A 22,964-nucleotide genomic window follows, 5' to 3' on the forward strand; every position below is an offset into this window, starting at 1 on the left:
ATATTGCAACACGATTCATTGGTAACCCCTGAGGTGTACAAGTGCTTTGTTTTCTGCTTATTCGGCATTGTGCTTCCAAACATCCACGCGTGGATAAATGCCCGTGAGGGTGACAGCCACCAAAGCCATTTTTGACAAGTACGACTGTCATCGTTCATGCGCAGAATGACAGCTGCACGACATTTGCGTTTACACGTTTGGAAAAATATTTTCAGTGTGGACTTTGTGTGAATAGTAATCATCTGGGAGAAGGGTCAGAGGTGTTTTTTTGTTTTGTTTTGTTTTGTTTTGTTTTTTTAACACATATCTGATGATGTAGTTCATCGGCTGCGGATCGATTTCGAGCGAGTTTTGCAAATCAGTGAAAGGTCTGAGCAGCTGGCGACCGACAGAGCACCGCCTGGCGCCCTCAGCTCTCCAGGCTGATAAGCGCTCCGAAAGAGGCAGGATATATTCATTCAGGGCTGAGACTCGCCATATCCTCGACAACCCAGGGAGCCGCAAAGTGAAATTAAAGAAACACCTTCCTGGCGATTTGGAGCAAAGTTGTGACAAAGTTTAGGTTGCACTTTTACGCGCCCTGGCGCAATCCGGCGTGCACCAGAAGGTGAGCGCACACGGGCGAACGTTTGTCCGTCTGAGTCGGTCACCGAAAAGTAACTGTGAAAAAGTTTACCCACAGACGGAGGAATAACGGGGGAGCTACAATGTCTCACTCCGCGCCCTATCAGGGGAGCACACGGAGGTCTTCTGGTGTGGCACGTGGAAAGAGACCACCGGATTTGGAGCTGTCGGAAACCACGTTCAGCGCGCCCGAAACGGGGACACCAGTGCGCAACGACACGTTTTCTGAAAGAGACAAAGTGCCAGAGGACGGTCACACTCCCACTGAGGTGCCCCCCGTCCACCTCCACCCGTACCTATCTCATCCTCGGATGTCTGTCCGGATGTCGGTGTACAGCACCGGGGTCCGACCAGCCCTCACCCGCGCCTACATCCAAGGACGCGTGTATAACTTTCTGGAAAGGCCGTCTGGCTGGAAATGCTTCGTGTACCACTTCACAGTGTGAGTGTTTTTATTTTCATAATCATCCAGGTCCATGGGGCATTCAAGGGTATAGTTGCAACTCCAAGATCCTAATTAAACAGGGAGGGAATAGCAGAGCCCTGGAAGCCCTGACAACTTAAGAAAGACGCTGCACGGACATAACAGCACAACTGGAGGTCCCTCTAGGAGCGCTGGGCTACATGGAAAGGGTAGTGTAGCCATAGCAGATTAAAAAAAAACAAAAAAAACAACACGTATAAATCATCATAGATAGCAGAATCCCAGGGGAACTGCGAGGCAGTCGTAAGGGCACCGGAGGAATATTAGACAGATCTTTCATTTGGGAGACAATTTTCCTCTGCAGCCAATATCATGAAGATGTCCCACTACGTTTCACCACCCAAAACTGATGTGACAGCTTTGTTAGGTAGCTTGAAAATCTTTACTTTTTGCCAAACGAAATGTTGTTACTAGTGATTACAGCGCCTCTCTACACCACTGATGTCAATACCAAAAGATACAGTACATTTCACTGTTTTCTGTTTGTTTGTTTGTTTTTTCTTCTTTTTTGTTTTGTTTTGTTTTGTCTTTAAGTTCTGTTTTGGGCACAACCCACGTCCGGGAAACCGACAGTCCAGTAGGATCCAGACTAGTGTTCAGACAGAGGTTAAGGAATGTGGGATGTGATCTTCCAGCTCACCCCCCTGTGTGTGCTGCCTGTCCCCACTTGCTGGCACTGATAGCAGGCAGCTAAACTTGGCAGCGCCTGTGCGCACTGTGGAGGGAGGCGGCGGCGGCCCTCTCTGGCGCTGCCACCCCGTGACCCTGCAGTGTCGGAGGGGACGCGGGGAAACGCAGGCTGTCGGAGCAGGTTAGAGTCTCAGTGACTCAAAGGGAGCGTGAGCCAACACAGTGCAACTCAAACACATTAGAACATTACCAAGAATAACTGCACAATACACAATAATAGGAGAGCCGGCGGCTGCTATGATAGCGGGAACATTTTTATTTAAACATCAGCATTTGATTATGATATTATGTGACTGCACATTAAGTGATGTTTTAATTTTTTCTGTAATGGCGACTACACGCTGATTCCGAGAAAGCTCGGAGTTTGCGAAATGACAGGAAACACCACAAAGTGTGTCTTAAAATACTAAATCTTTTTTTTTTTTTTTTTGATAAGCCGTGGCGTCAGTGGCAGTCTTTGCTGCCTCGGGCGTGTATGATGGTGGGGCCTTGGAAAACTGCTACTTCATTTTGTGGAAAGGATGAAACAAGTGTGTTTCGAGGTTGCCTTTGTCTTGTTGTTCAGTCTGTCACACTCAGCCCCGATGGCTGTTTGTTTGCTGCTACTTGGCTCCGCAAGGAGAGGCGGCTCTGTTTGACCTGGTTTAAAACGTTCGGTTGCAGTAAAGGCAGGGTGACATTGGCCTGCCATTGAAAGAAAAACCGCCCTGCACTCGGCCCTTGGTAATAAATATTGAACAGAGTGATCACAAACTCTAGACAGCCTGTGAAAGCGATGCTTCAGGTTCTCCTCCGACATTGCAAAATTGCGCAAAACCCGACGGTCCCTGCTAGAAACGTGACTTCCGCGTTGCTTCTATTGGCCGACTAAGCACATGCACATTTTCAAAGTTAACCAAAGGTGATCTTCAGACTTCGAGTCCACTGGAGGCAGCCGGGAGATTGCATCCAGACGGGGTGCAATGTCCTGTGCATTCTTTAATATGTCTGTTGCGTGGGCTTCAATTGATGCGAATGGGAGACGGAGCCAATATTTTTCAGGACTGAAGTGTAATGTGATCATACCCCTACTGACAAGGAAGGCAGGAAGCTGTACGCTCAGATCCAGTCTTCAAAAAAAAACACCTACAGCATATCTATAAAACACATTCCCTGCAGCGTTAAGCAATGCGTTCAGAGCTGTCAGATTTCAGGAGGTAGGTTCAGTTTTGTATCCTGTCTCGTAGTGTATTTTCAACAAAACTCTCAATTCTATAAAAGCACTAGGGGCTTTTTGTAAGAGCATGTAACCGGGATGTCTAGCCCCCCCATCGGGTTTCTGGGGTCAGTCAGAGTCATCTTACGCAACGGGAGGCCAATCTACACAATTTTGCACAAATGAATTCAGCCAATCGCCACATTTTCTTTAGAGATGAATCTTTCCTTAATAATAGTTGAATGCATGAAGAACGATGTGCAAAAATAAAAAAATAAAAAAAAGATATATTACGAGTGCATAGCTAATTGTGCATTTGTTTCAGTATAAAAGGGGGGTACACAGTATTTGCACTCACCTGCGGCAGTACTGGTTACTGCACCTGCTGAATAATACTGACAGTATGACATGATCAACCTTGTGTGAGACTCCAGTTACTTTTTACCTTAGTGGTTACACGTTCATTGTCTATATACCTTGCCGACTTTACGGAACTTATTCGAGAAAAATGTCTGCCCACAACTTATTCCTCATACGCTCAGCTTCAACATTGAAGCCCCAGTCTGTCATTTTGACCACATACACGTGAAGGTTGTTCACAAACATTATTGCAGCACTTCAATTACAAATAAAAGAGTTTACGTTTCCTGTTTCTGAACGGTCATAATTGAAGTTACAGACATATTGTCCCCGATTTTAGCACCGCATTTATGAGCAGCATAAAACAGGACTAATTCAAACATAATTGTCGTAGCTCGACTGTTATCTGGTGATTTTCTGATATCAAAAGGCCTGTTCATTGATTAAGAAGTGACAGCAGGTTCCAATCTTGCGTTTGGCGGGGGTCACCTTTTTTGTTTGCGTGTGTGTTAAAACTGTGCCTTTAGTTACCTTAAGTGTATAACTACCCGAGTGTGATGCAAGAGCTTTCTACCATATTGCAACACGATTCATTGGTAACCCCTGAGGTGTACAAGTGCTTTGTTCTCTGCTTATTCGGCATTGTGCTTCCAAACATCCACGCGTGGATAAATGCCCGTGAGCGTGACAGCCACCAAAGCCATTTTTGACAAGTACGACTGTCATCGTTCATGCGCAGAATGACAGCTGCACGACATTTGCGTTTACACGTTTGGAAAAATATTTTCAGTGTGGACTTTGTGTGAATAGTAATTGTAATTGGGGGGGGGGATCAAAGGTGTTTTTTCAGATCACGGGTCTGAAGATGTCGTTCATCGGCTGCAGATAGCTTTTACGCTGTATTAGTTGCGTTTGAGTGGGAGAAAAGCAGTTAAGGACAAGCGTGGCCTTATCACTGACCCAGAACTTGAATGTCTGAGTGACCCGAGGCCTTATCGGAGGTACCCTTGTGTGCGCATATTTGCACATGCATATGCATGTCAGTTTGTGTGTGCGCGGTGATACAGAACGCTTACAGGGACTCGCGTCTGTGTTATTATGGTAAAAAGAAAGCATTAGTGCATTCCTCTGAAAAGGAACATGGCATACATTTAGCTTTATGCAATTAATGAAGTAACACTTTAGTGAGAAAGGGCATTTGCTGGTTTAGCTCAACACTGGCTTGGTGTCTGTCCGCAGCGTGCCACAGTTTAATGGTAAACGCAGTATATTAGTCTGGAACAACATGGCTCTATCTCATATGCTGGTTATAAATGAGTCGACCGGGAGAGTTAAGAGAAAAACCCAAATCAGAAGAGTTCATGCTTTGTTATCCTTTTCAATTTGAGCAACATTTTTGGCTTGAGCTTTTCGGATTGTATCCTATAGTTTAGTAACCGGGGAAACGAAATCTGTGCTTTTATCTCTTCTTTCTTAAACTTCTTCAGTTCCCTACACTCCTGCCCCCTCAGTCACTCATCTTTCTTTCGAGCCGATTTTACAAAACACTGATTGACTACATAGACAAGGTCAATCACTGTTTACTACCTTTTATCTCTGAACTATTAACCCCATACAATCCAAAGTTTTGGCTGAGGCCCAGACAAGGGTTTCTACCGACTGCCCAAATTACAGACAAGGGGCGATTGGGCCTTGAAACCTCACCATAATACATTTCATTTTTTATCCTTTTATTACAGTGTACTTATCTTAACCTCTGTCTTGAGTTGCATTGCTTTTGGTTGATTTACATTTTGTCTATTATAACTCCAAAGCACGTTATAATGGCGAAAAAAAAAAAAAAAGGAATGATTGTTGTTTGACGGTAACAGCCAGAGACGTGGTCAGCAGCGTCACTACTAACTCTCATCCCGTCCCGTGCTTTGTCTCTAAACTCACTGCACGGCAGACCCCAAGTGACCCTGTCCATCAATAAAACCAGATAGGAGCGACGCTTTGAGCCTTTGTTTAGAGTTCAGCCGTGCCCATGCAGCTGAAGCCAGTGTGTTATTTTGTCTGTCGCCACAGCGGGGCCCACGGGTGCCGGACAGCGACACGAAGCCCGTGTTATCTGTAGGCCTGGAGGTAAGGCAGGTGAAATACCATGGTGCTGTTAGTAGAGAGAGGCTGACGAGTCTCTGATGGATTAAATGTCAAGCAGAAAAGTGTGTGCTCAGCATACTGAGTGTGTATGTTTACTGGCATTTCAAATGCTCCGAAATAATTTAAGCAGAGCTGCACTGACAAATTGCAACCATTAGCATACTGGAGTGTTTGGTGCGGAAAGTCTGATGTTCATTTATATTTCTTTTGATCCTCTTTTAAACTGCTTCTGTCGCATTTGAACATAAGGTTTTAGAAATTACACTGCGTCCTGACTTGTGAGCGTTTTTTGTTTTTTGTCCAGTCTGCTCTGCTTTTCTTAATAGACGACGTTGCTCCTCTTTACACAGGCAGCAGACTGTAGTCATTTTTGATGTCATGTTGCAGAAGCCACAGGTACCAAGCTACAGAGCCATTATGCAGTGTTGTATTGTCTACTGGTTCTTTCCTGTCGGGACCAGCTGCTTTGTTAGCCACGTTACACATCAGCCCATCTTCCCTGAGCAGGTCCCTCCTCTGTCTTTTATCTGTGTTGACGTGTGCCGTGCACATTCAAATCCGTGTGTGTGTGTGTGTGTGTGTGTGTGTGTGTGTGTGTGTATATGTGTTAGTTTAAAGGGGGGTACTTGGATTCCTGGCCAGTCTTCAGTAAACTCGAGCTGTAGCATGTGGTGATAAGGGCCTTCATAGTGCAAACACGGACTGGAAACTATATCTCCCTCTACACATAGTTTCCATCGAGCCTGCTCGTATAGGAAAGAGGGATTGGTTTTTTTAAAGGTTGTTTTCTGAACAATAGTTTAAAACAATGTCAACCAGACGAAAGTAGAGCGCATACGTCCACCGACGCTGGGCAGTATTGTCAAGATATGCTAGTTCCGTACCGGGTTTCTTCTATGTCCCAGTACCAACTGGATCCCCTAATGACTTTCCATGAAGTGCCGTCAGCAAGTCAATATTTTCAATTATCCAGGAAACAGGAAATGAGGGGAAAAAAAATACAAAAATACAAAAATCCTCCTCAGCTGTACTTTGTGTTTACTGCTAGTTAGCTTATGTTAATATGCTAACTTTTCAAACCGGAGATGGTAAACGTGGTAAACATTCAAACGTTAACACATCAGCGTGTGAGCACTGCCGCCCTGAGCGTCTTAGCCTGCTGACGTTAGCATAGCAGCACAGTGCCTAGAGCGGCTGGCGTGGCCGCAGACGCTCAGCCTTGTTATCGCATTTGGAGCAGCCTGGTTTGCGTTGGGTTTTAAGATGTTAACGTTTTAATTGTAACCTCCCCATTTTGCTTGTCACACTGCATCTGTCTTTTCCCTCATTTCCTTTTCAGGTCCACACTGTCTCTTACTTAGAAAAACAAACAAAAAAATCTGGCCACTTTCAAGCATTTTAGCCCATTTGTATGCCAACATATACTGTAGCCAATAGTGTCCACATTATCTTGATTAATATCTCATTGTTTTTTGCCTCATATAAAGAACAAACAAAGAAATGTATATGTCTTTTTAAATCTTTGAGTTTCCCTTTTTGAAGTTTTAAGAAATCTCACATGTCCATATCAGCCCTTCCCAGTTGCAGATATGCATACTGTATACACAAACGTATATGGCTGATTCATGCATCATCACATATGATAGGCTTAGAACTGCTCCTCTGTCCCTGGTCTGTACCAAGTTCTGAAATAGATACTGGCAGCTGGGTTCTACTGTATCTAAACAGGAAACTTGAAGCTGGAAGCTTTCCAGTGCCTCCATGGAAGTCCGTTCTGTTGCTGTCACATGAATCCATTCAGAAGTTCTGTCCTTCACTGCCACATCTTTTACGAGCGCAAATTAAAAGTTAATCCGCTTGTCCTTGCCACAGCGCCGACTTTTCTGCAAAGTTCCGTATAAATTATTCTTAATTTTAGAAGATATTCCGCTAACAGACAGAACGGGGTGAGGGCACACAGTTACTCCAACTTTAACTCAGATAGCAGAGGCACTACTGCACTAGCAAAAATAAAAACAGGAACTGAGGGCTGTTCCTGGCTTGGCGCGCTGAAGCACATGTGAACAAGGTTATGTGTTTTAGAATGACTCATTGCACTCAGCCCCGCTCTCCCATCTTCCTCCGCTACCATCAAATTAAACGGCATCTCTCCCCCCTGACTTTTATGAACAACTGTGAAAAATGAAAACTAAAATGAATTAGTTGTTCCAAGGTCCGTTTTTTGAAGGCCTTTGTTGTCAGCATTGGCTGCTCATTTTGCAAAAATAACAAAAACACGGTCATTCAAAAGATTACTGAAATCCTGTTGGTTCTCAAAGTTGTAACTTCTGCTGAAAATTTAAAAGTCAAAAACTGAAGGTCACGTAAGAGGCTGTCACTCAATGTTTTTGGTCCAGTGTCACAGCAGCTTGAAAGCCTTATCGCAAGGAAATGAAGTATACTACTCTCGGGTCAGTTGAGGAGTCACAGGCGTCTTAGTGTTGCTGCAGTTTAAACACCTGTGACCTTAAGGGGGAATAAGGAGAATGTTAAAGAACAGTTTAGTTGTTGTTGACACTGTGTGTAGCGTGTGTCTGCGAGCGAACCCGTGACGTCATTATCTGCCAAGTTTATCATGCACTCTGCGTTCATATGGTGGAGTTCAGAAGGTACACAGTATTTTCGCCGGAGGGCCGTCCTTGAATGTTTGCTTAAATCCAGTCACACTTTTCATGACAAAAATATAAAGTAATGTTATGCTGTCTTAAAACTTTTTTTTTTTTTTTTTTTTTTTAAAGTTGTTCCGAAGCTTGGACTCAAGCTACACAGCAAAGTCGACTGAAGTTTTTCTGTTTAAATCAAGGTGTGAAGTGCTGACATAAATATGAGGTGGAATGTTGAAAAGTGGAATGAGGGGATGTGTGTTTGCATGACTTGACTGATGACAAGGTATGTAAAGTTTTGATTTCGGGAAAATTACGTGTGTTAGTAACCAACAGCCAGTTGGACATTATTACGCAATTGGATAAGATAAGAATGATTGAAATAAAAATGACAAACATAAAAGTAATCGAGGCTAATGTATGATCGGCTTTTTTCCCTACAGATTCCTCATAGTTCTGGCCTGTCTGATCCTGAGCGTCCTCTCTACCATCGACGAGTACCAGGCCCTGGCTCACACAACACTCTTCTGGGTGGTGAGTGTTAAATTTGATTAAACTGAAAAGTAAGCAGTTTGTCTCAGATTTGTCAGATTGGGGAGACACCTCTGAGAGAGGCAGAGCAAAAGCTGCGGCTAAGCCGCCAGAGCTGAGAGCGGGGTTTGGTGTCAGATGGGTGGAGATGGTGCTCGTGGGTAGCTCGCTAACCAACAGGTCAATAAGTGAATTTAGTTCATTCGAGAGTCTTATTTGTATCGACTGCTCTCACGACTGTTGCATCTCCATCTGCATTGTGGAGCAGTTTACGCTCCAGCAGACCAGAGTTATATAAAGATGGAGTGACAAAACTAACATGATAGCTCTCTCCTTTTTTGGACACTCCGGGTCTCTGTTCCCTACAGTTTTGAACAGGTCTTTGATGTGAATTCTCAAGTCAACGTGGACTCCACGTGGAATTATTTTGCCGCGGAGAGTGGCTCTGGATCGTCTCCTTTACATGCAGGTGTGGCCAGACCGCTCCGGTTAAAGAAGGCCTGAAAGAGTGAAAGCTGAAAGCGATCCTGGCAACAGATAAGGAGAGTTTAAAGAAAAGAGATTTACTCCTTTAATCCCAGCTCCAAGACCTGTAGTATACTCAGTTAAAGATTATGAATGAATTAGTGCAGCACTTACAGGAACAAAACAACTTGTGTTCCCGCATGTCAAAGTGCCTCATGACGTGGCGCATTAACTGACCAAATCTACACACATCTTCCAAGTGAAGGTCGCGCTAGCACGGGGCAGCTTTGGCTCAGGTGGTAGAGCGGGTCGTCCGCTATCCAGATGGTCGGTGATTTGATCCCCGGCTCCTCCGGTCCGCATGTCGAGGTGTCCTCCGGCAACATACTGAACCCCAGTAATTGCCCCCGATGTGTCATTGGCGTGTGAGGGCTTGTGTTTACGTATAGGAAGCGCTGTGTGAATGTGTGTGTGAATGGGTGAATGTGGCATGTCATGTAAAGACGCGTTTTGAGGGGTCAGTAAGGCCAGAAGTGTATCTACAGTTGATGATATGCTCCATCAAGGGTAACAATGCACCAAGATCAAAAGAAGAACTCTCTTTATAGATATTTAATGAGATGGATGCATTCCACGAGTTTTTTTAAGCCTTAAGGATGCAGAGATTGTGTTTGTGTAAGACACACTGACTGTAAACAAAACCATGTTTGTTTACAAAAAAAAGAAAATCTCCACAGTGTACCTCCAGTGATCCTGATCAGCGGTCCATGAACCACATGTCCGAAAGACACAAATAGGGTGATTGAGATTTGAAAGAATCTGAATCTCAAGAGTAAAGCACAGCTTTTTTTCCCCTCTAACAGCACTGCTCACATTGTAGCTACAGCCTGTTGCCTTTTTCTCCGTCTGCTGCGTCCTGATCCGATCTTTCCTTTGACTTTCAGCCATCTGCAGTGCACTTCTGTTTTGTCTGTTTTTGTTGACTGGCTTCTGCAAACTGGCTTGGTTCTGCAAGAAGTAGAATATAAGTAAGTAAGGAGGAGTTCAGTTTCCATTCCGTGTCGAACAACTTATCTAAATAATTTAAAGATGATACTAATGCTCATTTTAAAAAAATGTAGTAAATAGACACTGAGTCTCTAAAAGGTCTTTGAAAAGACACACAAACCTTGTTTAAAAAAGCACACAATTACTTTGCAAGTAAACGGAGATGTGTAATTAATTCCAATCACAGTTTGTTGACTGTATATTCGTAAATGTGTTGCTGCAACAATCAACACCATGACAAAGATCTTTCTGAAACAACAAATATAAAACCTCAGTTCTTTTGTTTCAAAAGCAATTTCACGGGTTGATTGACCTAACCACTGTCTCACAAAAACAATTTAGGGACACATTGGTTGGACCTACATAGGCTTTCTCTCTGCAAACAATTTCAGGGTGTCCCGCTGGCCTAAGAGGGCAAAGGCACCTCCTCTAAAATCAATAGTAAATGGGATAAGCTTAACCCCGAGACACCAGCTGCTGTGCACAGGAACTGTTTGGGTGATGGGTGACTCACTCAAGATCACACAAAAGAAAACCCCAAGAAAGGATAAAAAGGACTTGAGGATTTTCTTCGAGGAGGACTAGAGCGGGCCACATGTGACAAGTTCACCTTGGCCTGAGGATAATGGGATGAAGCGGTCGTGGCATTTCGTGAGCAACAGAATCTCAAATCCTACCGGTTTATTATTGAGTCCAGAGAGATTCAGGCGGCGGCGGAAGCTCATGTCTATAAGTCAGACCTGTAATTAAAAAGAAAAGTGTGAATTCTGTCAGTGAAACCAGTTCCAATACCACAATGTCATGAAATGTTCATTTTATGGTAAAAATGTTTTTCTGCCTTAAGGTCACCCTCTGGAGACAATTAATCTTCTTATTTGTCTCTTCTACACAGATAATGAATAATTAATATTTGCAGTGCTACTAAACCTATAAAATCTTAAACATCCATCTTTTCCATCCTCCATCCCCAAAGGGGCTGTTTGGTACTTTGTGCTTTCCAGTTTAGAGATTTGCTCTGACCCTGCCACTCTTTCATTCTCTCGCCTCCCCCACCACAGATTTCCTTTGTCTTGTTTCTTTCTTCCTGCACACTCAAGGTTAACAGAGAGCTCTCTGTTATTTACATGGAGATGCAGCACTGGCTGACAGTGTTTGTAGTAGTGTGTTTGGCCAGATGCACGGTAGTTTTCCCAAAGGATTCAGATTCTCAAAATAATTTGTTTGCCTTTTGCTGTCAAATTGACTGTGAACTGTTAGAAAGTATAAGAAATCCTGGCACCATGACATGTTTTATTTGTGATTTCACCAACAAAGACCACTGAGTCACTTACCAATGCAAATTATATCATTGGAAAGGGAGGATGAACGAGGGTTGAAGACGGAGGGATGACGGGGTTGGAGATTGCAGGGTGGGATGAAATGAGGGTCGGGCACGTGGGGGTGACCAGAGGGTCGAATGGGGATCGATGATGGGTTTACATCGAAAGATGTTGTGGAGAGGAACTCAGGGAGCGAGACTCAGTGTGGGGTTGATGACCAGATGAGGCCGTCCTAGTTTTATCGTCCCCCTTGCGGTTCCCGTAATGACAGAGAAGGAGGAGAGGAAGCAGTGGGGGGAGGGATTGGAGGTGTGAAAACTGAGAGATAAGGAAGAGAAAGTGGTTAGGCACAGGTTGCTGGATGACATTTATCTTATAAATATAAATTATAACTCATGAAATTTTGTAATCGATGTATAATTTTTTAACCAGGTGTTTAGAAAAAAACATAACTGCAAACTGTTGACAGACACTATCAACACAAGGTCCACTAGCTCACTTGTTCTGGAGCTGTCAACTGTATCACACGGTCGAGGTCTTCATGGGTCCAAAGCACTGGACCTAATCTGAGATGGACCCACGGGACACCTACCTGAACCTGACTTACGTAAATGGCTTTTCGAAAATGTGAAGCCCCGATCCAAATAGTTTAATAAGACTTGATCCAAAATACAGAGTCGTAGACACAATTTTAAACAATTTATTGAAATAACTGAAAGTTTCATTTTCACCTCCGCCGCTAACAATAAAACATTCTGCTCCCAACTGGGCAATAGATAGACGGAGGATAACAGTCTCCTCCATCTAACATCTGCGAATCAAATTCCAAAAAAAAGAATTATCATTTAATGGAAGAAATCTTTTAAATAAGATAGTGATTTTCTAATGCAGCGATGGTGATGCACCATGTGCTCAGAGCTGATAGTGATATGCTCAGATCCATTAGCCACAGACCAAAGGAAGTCAAATAAGGTCCTACCTGAAACTCCCTAGACTGAGTATAGCTCGGACCCAGTTTCATTTTCTCAGACCCGTAAGGATCTCTATCAACCTGAACTTCGTCGGCAGATGGGACTAGCTCACTTGTCCTGTTGTGGGTGTTCAAACATTTCATTATTCCGAGCACTGCTGGCTCCAACGTTCAGCTGGACAGATCATTCTTGACGGTGGAATCCGCAGTTGACGGCGCAATCTAATCTCAACGTTCATTTTTGGAAATGTGTCACGCGGTCTTCGGTTTTTTTTAAGCCAAACAGCAAGTGTTTGATGACAACTGAGAAAATCCCCCCTGTTGGTGAAGATCATGTCATACCGTCAAAAGCTCTGGACAGGGCAGGTAGGTGGACATCAGAGTCAACTGCTGTTGCCAAGGTCAGAATGAACTGACAAGCTCAACTGTTTTGATTCTCCTCCATGCCTCTATGTCTCTGCGCCCTTCCTGTTTGTTAATGTGTTGCTTTCTTGGATTTGCTTTTCAACCTTAAGGCAGAAATCCTCGGTGAATGGATAAGGACATACAAAATTTCACATAATAGCCTCCAAGAGAACTATTTAACATATTATTGATCCAATTTTCGTTTTCTAAGATGCGCTGTTTTATATTCACTGACGTTTTAATCTTTTGCTCTAATGAAGAAAAACAACTCCAATATTTCTCCAGCATAAAACACCTCCTGCTGTACAATATGGAGCACATCCTCTGCCTGAATCCTCCAGTTTGTTGCTCCCATTATCCACTGCAAAAGGATTATGTCACCGTTAAAAATCAATGAAAGACTATTCATTTGCTTTCAGACAGCTTCCTTCGCAAATGCTTGTCAATTATTAAGAGAAGTGGAGGTAACTGCATTTTCATTCAGACCAGTTCATTAATTTCCAAATGTTGGTGTAATTGTGTGCTGTAATTGATTTTTTAAATCCATTTGTCTTCAAGGGGTACTGGAGGAAACCTGCACGGAATTGAAATAAAGAAGCTTTAATTGAGAAGCTTTAGTTGTATGAGCTCAGTGTTTGGCATTGGGCACATGCCGTTGTGTCTTCTTTTGGTTATGGTCACGTGAGTTGAAAATAATTAGGAGAATGACGAGAAGAAGAAAATTAGGAAGTAATCCAGATGCGCTACGGTGAATATGAATCCAGCCGGCAGCTTAGCACATAGACTGGAAACAGGGGGAAAACAGCTGGCCTAGCTCTGTTTTAGTCGTAAAACCAGAACGTGTCACTTTTACATTACGGATTTTGTATGGATTAAACAAACAGATGTGTTAATTAATGATCTTTAGAGGTACCAACCCTGTCTCCTAAAAATTATGTTTCTATGCAATTAAACTGCAGATAGCCCACGTTGTGTACAAAACTGAATTGCAACCGGATTACGTTTTTTTATTAACACACTACAGTTACACACTACTATGCTACAGTTGTTTTGTAACCCAGCTCTTAAGGCAATTTCATCAGCACCACAAAAGGCTTTTTGACGTGTGAATCGATGAAGTTCCTCTTCAAAATTCACGATATACAATTAAATATTATTAAACTATTCGTCAGGATACATAATCACTTATTTCATCTGTCTGCTCTATGTACATTTAACAGCTGAATTGAGGAATTAATCAATGATGTGTTACAAATTAGGAAAAGTGACAAATGGCATATCTGTGGAATGAGAATCAATAGTCCTTGATGAATTTCCGTGACATGATCAGGTTTGCGTGAGCAGCTGCAGAGCAGCTGTGCAACAGATGCATCTACGGTATAATTCTGCAGTATCTGTTTTAATGTACACTTTGCTGAAGTCTGAGCAGCTGTGCAGGTGTTGCACCGGATGACCTGCAACAGCATCTGATGTCTGTTTTTTTCCACCCGTCCTTAACCGTCATTTGTCTCTTGTGCTTGTCCCTCATTTCTCTGACAGGAGATTGTTCTTGTGGTGTTCTTCGGTGTGGAATATTTTGTCCGCCTGTGGTCAGCAGGCTGCCGAAGTAAATATGTTGGCCTGTGGGGCCGACTGCGCTTTGCCAGGAAGCCAATATCTATTATAGGTGGGAACCCCCCCCCCCACAAGCACCTATCACTCCCCACCCACACACAATATCACAATATGAAACAATGTCAGTAATATATCCTGAGCTTAATCCCAAAATGAGATAACTCAGACAAATTCAGCATGAAATTAAAACTGTCACTGAGATATTTTTTCAATTTTCAACCTTTTATGCTTAAAATTGGAAACTCTAGGTGTTTCCGAAAATTTCAGCAATGAATATTAGTGTTAATATTATTTGTAACCCTTGTCACCTCAATTTATTTATAGAATAATTTATGAAAACCAATGATAATTTCTTAACAGAGCACTTTCCCTATACTTTATATCTGCACTCTCCTCTTTGGCATATGGAGGACAACTCTTGTTTTGCTACTCCTCTGTATATTGAACAACTGCATGCTTATGCCATATTCATACTCTAAGCATCTTATTCTCCATCCATACAGATCTGATTGTAGTTGTTGCCTCAATAATTGTGCTGTCAGTGGGCTCCAAAGGTCAGGTGTTTGCCACCTCTGCTGTAAGGTAAGAGACAGTGTTTCTGCAGGTGGAAACTATATGGGCCAAAAGAATGTGGATACCTTGTGTGCCTCTGGTCTGGGGCTGTTTTACATGGTTTGTGTTAGGCCCCCTAGTTCCAGTTAAGGGAGATTGTAACGCTAGAGCCTATGACGTTTTAGATATTGGCGTGCTTCTAAATTTGTGGAATAGGTTTGGGGAAGGCCCTCTCCCAATCCAACATGACAATGCCACCCTGAATAGAACCAGCTCCATAAAGAAATGGTTTTCCCAGTTTGGCACGGAAGACACCAAAGACTAACCTGCACAGAGCCCTGGCCTCAACCCAATCCAACAACTTTGGGATGACTTGGCCAACTGTGAGCTTGGCTATATTGCCCAGCATCGGTGTCCGACCTCACTAATGCTCTTGTGGCTGAATTATGAGCAAATTTTACGGCCAGGCTTCAAAGTCGAGGGGAGGGCTTTCCCAGAGGAGTGGAAACAGTTACAGTGGTAAATGGTTTTGGAATGAGATGTGAAACAGTCCCATGGGTGTGATCTTTTTGGTCTTCACATACTTTTGGCTTAGTGCGCCAATAGTGTGCGTGTACATACATATCTGCATGCATTTGGTCTGAATACAATGTCAGCTCACTTTTGTTATTTTCCAGAGGGATTCGCTTCCTGCAGATCCTGCGTATGCTTCATGTTGACCGGCAGGGAGGAACCTGGCGTCTGCTGGGTTCTGTTGTCTTCATCCATCGGCAGGTACACAAACACAGCTTTAAAAGAACATTACATGTCATGTCCAAAACCTTCTGGGCTTCTAATTATTATTAGTAATCTGAAGGCTTTCTGTCTCCTATGGAAATACATCAGACAGATAAACGAATATTCAGCAGAAAGCCACAAGAAAAAAAACTACTGCGTAGTAAGTTAGGTTTTTAGGGTTATAGACTCTGCTTGAGAAGGCCCTGTCTTCCTCGAGGGTATCGTTCAGCTGAGACAGAGAGTGATTATCCCCAGTGGCCACAGTAGCTGTCTTCAGTGACTGTGTAAAAAGAGAGAGTGATGAAGGCGAGCAGAGTGTCAGAGATGTTGCTCATCCAGTATCACCTACTTTGCTTTCTTGTACTGGCCTTGGCTGGTGACCATATTGCTCACGGCTGATGCTGGTCGTCAGCAGTCACTGACCTCAGCTGTAAAGGAAGTGAGTGTCGGTGCAGGGAAGTACTGGGGCCTCTTCCCAAACCGATTCCTGCCAGGTAGCCATTCGGTGTCACTCTGCATGAAATAATGCCAAATTCACATCGTAATTTTTGACACAGACGATAACGCCCACTTGATGAAAAGAACTACAGATATGTCAACATACTGCACAACTGCTGGCAGTTACATAGAACTAATATCCAATATTAACACTAATTCAATCCATTCAGCTGATTTTATAGGAACTATACACTGTTTGCATCTTGTTTCACTTGGTAATGAACTCCTACTAATACGTAACACAACAAAAGTAGCTAATTTAGGCTGTTTATCTGGTGTGACTACAAGGTTAGCACTGGGGCTAACCACCTTTGAATAATGCTGTAATCCAGACAATTCGAAAGTCGAGATTTTCCGACCTCCTACCAGAAAAAGTTCAATGGAACGCCTCTCAAAGTCAAGTCAGAGCGTTCCTACTTGTGAATTTGGGGCAAATCCATCTACACCATCTTCATGGAGAAGCAGTTGTCTGATGTCACCCAACAATGGTGGCACCCACACAAGCCATTACCATTACACTGTAATGGTAATGGCTTGTATGCGTCAGCTGTGAAAAATTCACCCAAGAGTGTTTTTTCCTGCTCAGATTGCTTCATTTGAAGTATTTTTTTGAGGCGTTTTTGGTTCCCCGATGATGGAACAAGCTACCAAATGTTATCAGAGCAGGGGCGTCCCTCTTCCGCCCCCGCACACCTCTAACACCATAACGTGCCTAACTAGGACTTACTTCGCAATTTAGGTGCATTTCCTCACATGATCTCCTTGCACTTTGTCCTTTGAACAGACCCAGTACTTCGTACTTACTTCAAAGTCTCCTGCTGCACTGAAGTTTGTAAGGCAATTTGGAGAAAAGCGTCTGCCAAACGAGTAGACTTAATGTAATGTAAAGAAAGTATCCAATATTTCAAAGGAAACAAGTAAAAGTTTTGAGAAAGATCAGAAAAATTAACATAATTCATGTAGTAGAAATATTTTTATTTCTTATTCCTTTAATCATCTTGTGAACCGGGACTGGCCTTGAAAATGGGACCGGCCTTAATATGGTACACCCTTCACACGAATGCACAAATTCGTGTTCATGTTATTCTCTAGTATATGCGTATATGCTCTGTTAGGGCCCCTTGCAGTGCCAACAGCCTTAAGGGAAATACAGTGTGTACTCATAGGACAGTCGGTACAGTAGAGGCCAGATTGCCATCAACCAGCTTGACACTGGTGCATTGTCCCTCCAATATTTGTTCGTTGGCGATTATCTGACTGTTGTGGTTAAGTCAACACAGAGCCTGGATATTCTGTTCAGCCATTCCCTTGGATAGACACATGAAACCGCAGCCCTGTTTTTAAAGCCAGTGGAGTTTCATTCAGTCTAATCAGCATCCAGTCTTCATGTTATAATATCATTTAAATACACACTGAGCAGCATTCCGGCGCTTGTGGCTTGTAAACAAAATTTGCACAGTTGCTCCTCGCTGGCTCGCCGGCAGATGGGAAGCATACATTCCCTGAATGTGTTTGCCAGATCACAGCATCAGCAACACATATACTAAACCTTTGGTCGTGATTCAAGGAGGATTTACCTGAATTTATTTAAATCTGCTGTCTCAAGAATCACGCACTTATAAGTTGCAAGCAGTGATCTTAGTTGAAGTTGTTGCGGGCTACTCCGAAGGTTCGATGCCCATAAATTTCCCAAACTTTACGACAAAGGGTTGTAGTCACATAAAGGAATACAGACACAGACGCTGAGTACCAATAGGCCATAAGTTACATTACATTATTTGTGTTATATTACACTACGCTATTTTGGCAGTGTAATGTAAGGACGGGTTTATGTTATTTAGAGTTAGGAAAATACAGCTATTTCCCAGGTTGTTTTTTGCAATAATCTGCTGCTGCTTCTCCTCTCTGAAAAATCTGGGAGTGACAGAGTTTTTGGGCCGAGACACGAATAAGAATTTTGCTCATCAGGAATTCAGTCCAGTTTATTGCAGTCAGCGCTCGGGCACTCTGAGTGGTTAAACACAATTTAAATCACGTAGCAGGTGAGTGCAAAAGGAACATCCACTTAGAGAGCTCTTTCACAAATCAGTAGCCCAATTACAGTCAGACAGGATAAGAGCCAAGCCCAATTAGACATCCTGAGCAAATCAGAGACATCAGCTCCTTATTGAATCGGCAATAAGATGCTACATAGTTACTTTGAATACACAGTGAGAGTTCAGCCGTCTGGGTTTCAAGCTAACTCATAATGATTTAGTGCTCATCTGAATTCAGTCAAAACCGCTGCAGTGATTAGACATCATTACTGAATATACTCAAAGTTTACGGCTCCTTCACAGCTGCGTAAAAGCACAATGGTACAGATATTTTTTGTTACTTATGTTGCACTTTCACATCAATTGTAAGATAACGAATAAATATATATGACAATGAAGTAGTTATTCTGTCATCTAATTTTAGATATAGTCTTAGTCCTGAGATCAGAAGTCCACGTTACGTTTAATCATAGTTAGTCAACTTCATTGTTATTTATGAAACCAAATCCCCGGACGCTTTTGGTCAAAAATCATTTTTGTCTAGTTTTAGTCAACAGAACTTGACATTTTATTTATCAAAAGATTAGTTGACAAAAATGTTTTGAACATTTTAGTCTAGTTGAAGTAAAAACCAAGAATGAGCATTTCATTTATAAATTTCAGAAAACTGCTTTCAAATAAGATTTCTCCCAGTTGAATTTAGGCTAAAATAACAGGTACAAAATATTACCCACAAAATGACAGATTTTATGATTACGAAAGTGCTGCTTTGCAGACAGGATGTCAGGTCTGATCTTATTTATTTCAGACATGAAACACGGTCTGATTTGCACTTCAACAAACAAGGCTTGTGGCTGAAGGAAATTTGGTCTGTAAAGCAGACACCAATTATAAAGACTGTCAACAACAGCAACAACAATCGACACCTCTCTGACTGTGTCAGTGATGCGGTTTCAAGAAATTTCTGAGCCTTTTTAAAAAATGAGACTCTATATTCGTGACCCATTTATAGAGAGTTATGTCTTCAGCTGGATCAAACGGGCTTGGGGGCAGGGGGCCACAGACGAGGCGAGGAAGTCCGAGAGTACTGAGAAGCTGGCTAATGCAGTGCTCGTTTTGGTCTTTCCATTCGATTTTTTTAATAATAGCTAACCTTATCCTTTAAGTACAACATCTTTCTTCCAAAACGATAAGTAGCTACTGAGCTTAAAGTGTGTGAGAAGCCAGCAGAGATAGCGGAATACTCGAAAAAAAAAAAAAAAGTTCATATTCACAGCACATTTACATGAATATTCACATCCATATGTGATGGTATTAGCAGACACTGACACACTAGATGAGACACAGCCACACAGATATCATTTCATTTAATCTTATGTTCTTTGAAATGATCCTCTTGTTAAGTGAGTTTGAAATATGTTATGCATTTGTGCATGTGTATTTCAGGAGCTGATCACTACCTTATACATTGGCTTTCTGAGCCTGATCTTCTCCTCGTACTTTGTCTACCTGGCAGAGAAAGATGCCGTCGATAGCAGCGGGTCCATCGAGTTTGGAAACTATGCTGATGCTCTGTGGTGGGGAGTGGTAAGAGTGTGTGCGTGTGTGTGTGTGTGTGTCTGTGTGTGTGTGTGGACCAGGGAGCCAGTATTTACATTTAGATCAGACCTGGTCCGGTCACTATTGCACATGTCATTGTTTGATGTTTTGGGGTAGAGATGAGAAGATTAACCGCATTCCCGTGTCTGTAGAGGAAATATCAAGCTGAATTGGAAGGAGGGGGGACACAGCTAGCTGGCTTTGTCCAGAGCTAAAAAAAAAATAAATCTGCTTACCAGCACCTCTAATGCTCAGTAATTAACCTGTTGTTTCTTGTTTGTTTAATCTGTACTAAAACCGTAGTTCAAAATCAGTGTTTCCCCCTCCTTCCAGTCTTCATGCTAAGCCAAGCTAACCACCTACCGGCCATAGCTTCACAATTAACAGACACACATGAGAGTGGCATCAATCATCCCATTTAAAGCTGGAGTGCGAGACTTTTACATATAAATGAAGGTCCGTTACATTCAAGCCCCTGCCAAACGAGTTCACACAATGCTGATGAAGCCTATCAGTGCCAGGTAAATCGCTCTGTAATTTGCAGTATGCCGGAGTTTTGAATCTGGTGTCTGTGCTGACATTCCCGCGCTGCACACCGGTAGCGACGCGTTTCAGGTTCACCAGCAAGTTTTGCCAGAGCTGAGGAGGGGAGCAACCGTCGCGACGGAGACGGAGTAGGCTACAGAAACCTGAGAGCCTATGGCGGAAAACCTAGGGGGCGTCAGAGAAAAGGTTCTGATGCTCCAGATAAAAAAGAAACTCGGCGCTAAGAGGACCGATTCCCAGTCTCAAAAAGTGATCGGTGGCAAAAACAAACACGGATTACCACTGGTGTGGCTTTTCCTCGCTGGAGAGCGCTGAAAGAAGAGAAGGGACTGAGGGCAGGCACGGATGTCGCCCTACTGCCTTTGGATAGGTTGGCATTTGTAAAATATTTGGAGCAGGCTGTGTAGCCATTACATTCACTCTACCTAAACTACTGTACCGAAATGTTGTCTTGGAACTGTGGACATTTCTCTGTATGTGACAGTGTTTGTGTAATTACTCTCACCGCCAGAAGGGGGAGACAAAAGTTCCACACTGCAGGTTTAACTCAACAAGAAGTCCAAGAGGCATATTTTGAAAAATGCCAAGCTATTCCTTTAATTACCAGTTAATTAAGTCAACTTTAGTAAAACATAAATTTGACTTATTTCAATTATTTAGTAAATTCTTGCAAATAATTTAAGATTATTTATTGCTACTTGAAATAACTGTCAATGAGAAGAACACTAATCTTAACTGTATTATGTTTCAAAGAAGGTTTGATTGACTAATCTCCTAATATTGTTTCAGTAACATTCCCATCTTGCCAAAAGAAGGATTTTGCAGAAAACATTGACTTACTGAGAACAGTATTTTGGCGAGTGAAAGGTCAAATATAAACTTATCTGTCTTATCTGTGCTGCTGTTGTTACCGTAGGAGTTGTGTCGAAACCCTTGGGCAGATCAAGTGGGCCGCTAGTACAAAGCAGCAAAACAAGTAGTGTAGAGAATACGGGATGAAATTTTATTTTCAGACAATAAGTCACCGCCCACTCTGCTTCTTGGAAGCTTCAGGGACTCTGATTCTAAAAAACGTACACACAGACACACACACAGCAGAGTCATTAAAACTCCTGTAATATAAATGAAGGTTTATTTACAATCTTTACGTATTATGCTAGTACTGTGCTCATATCCCGATATGGGTCATTTCATACATATCACGATATAGCACATTTTCTGTAAATTCAAGTAATAAATAGTTTCTATTAAATGAACACATGCAAAGGCCTATTTCTTACTACATTAAATTAGGCTTGGCATTGTGTACCTTGGGTCGAGTGTTAGCAGCAACTCACAAAACCCTTGTTTCTTAACCGTGTAAGGTGGGGCCATGTCTTAGCAGATGTGAATTGCACTGGCAATTGGACAATTGACTGGCAATACGTTTCATGGCCAGGTGTGGCCTGTTCCCTCATTATTTCATGACAAATGAAGCAGATAAAAGGTCTGGGGTTGATTTCAAGTGTGGAATTTGCATTTGGTAGCTGTTCATGGGAACTCTCAATTTGCGGTCTAAATTGTTGTCAGTGCAAATGAAGGAGGCCATCATTAGGCTGAAAAAACAAAACAAGCCTATTGGACAGATTGCAGAAACTCTAGGAATGGCCAAATAAACAATGTGGTACATTCTTAAAAAGAAGGAATGCACTGGCGAGCTCAGCAACAACAAAAGGCCTGGAAGATCACGGATCACATCTAAAGTGGATGATCTCAGAATTCTTTCCCTGGTGAAGAAAAACCCTTCACAACATCCAGCAAGGTCAGGAGCACTCTCGAAGACGTAGGCAGATCATTGTCAAAGTCTACAATCAAGAGACGCCTTCATGAACGTAAATAAAGAGGGTTTACCACAAAGTGCAAACCACTGATAACACTCAGGAACAGAAAGGCCAGATTAAACATTGCCAGAAAACATCTTTAAAAAAACCTGCCCAGTTCTGGAACAAGATTCTTTGGACAGATGAAACCACGATAAACTTGTACCAGAACGATGGGGAGAGAAGAGGGTGGAGATGGAAAAGGAAGGGCTCATGATCCAAAGCATAAAACATCATCTGTCAAACATGGTGGAGGCAGTGTTATGGCATGGGCATGTATGGCTGCCAATGGAACTGGGTCACTGGTGTTCATTGATGATGTGCCTGCTAATAGAAGTAGCAGCATGAATTCTAAAGTGTGCAGGTCCGTACTATCTGCTCAGATTCAGCCAAATGCTGCAGAACTGATAGGATGGTGCTTCACAGCACAGAAGGGTAAGGACCCAAAACATACTACGAAAGCAACCCAGGGGCTTCTCAAGGCAAAGAAATGGAATATTCTTCAATGGCTAAGTCCGTCACCCAACCATCCAATTGAAGGTGAAAGTCTACACTTCAATCACATCTTGATGGCTTAGTTTCAAATCCATTGTGGTAGTGTAGACAAAA

General features: G+C 42.7%; 1 protein-coding gene across 3 annotated transcripts in view; it reads left to right on the forward strand.

Annotated features, from left to right (window-relative positions):
• Positions 1-351: 351 nt before the first annotated feature.
• The window catches only part of kcnq1.1 (potassium voltage-gated channel, KQT-like subfamily, member 1.1), a 35,840-nt gene continuing 13,227 nt past the window's right edge, over positions 352-22,964 (forward strand). For 2 of the 3 annotated variants that reach the window (XM_040125338.1, XM_040125347.1), the window contains exons 1-6: positions 352-1,066; positions 8,581-8,671; positions 14,414-14,540; positions 14,992-15,070; positions 15,718-15,814; positions 19,798-19,938. In XM_040125338.1, the coding sequence (XP_039981272.1) occupies positions 708-1,066; positions 8,581-8,671; positions 14,414-14,540; positions 14,992-15,070; positions 15,718-15,814; positions 19,798-19,938 (894 nt within the window). In that variant the 5' untranslated portion in view covers positions 352-707. The remainder of the gene's footprint in view (positions 1,067-8,580; positions 8,672-14,413; positions 14,541-14,991; positions 15,071-15,717; positions 15,815-19,797; positions 19,939-22,964) is intronic. The other variant, XM_040125357.1, reaches the window with a different exon arrangement.

Source organism: Xiphias gladius, chromosome 1, assembly GCF_016859285.1.
Source record: "Xiphias gladius isolate SHS-SW01 ecotype Sanya breed wild chromosome 1, ASM1685928v1, whole genome shotgun sequence".
In the NCBI taxonomy this organism is placed as follows: Eukaryota; Metazoa; Chordata; class Actinopteri; order Istiophoriformes; family Xiphiidae; genus Xiphias; species Xiphias gladius.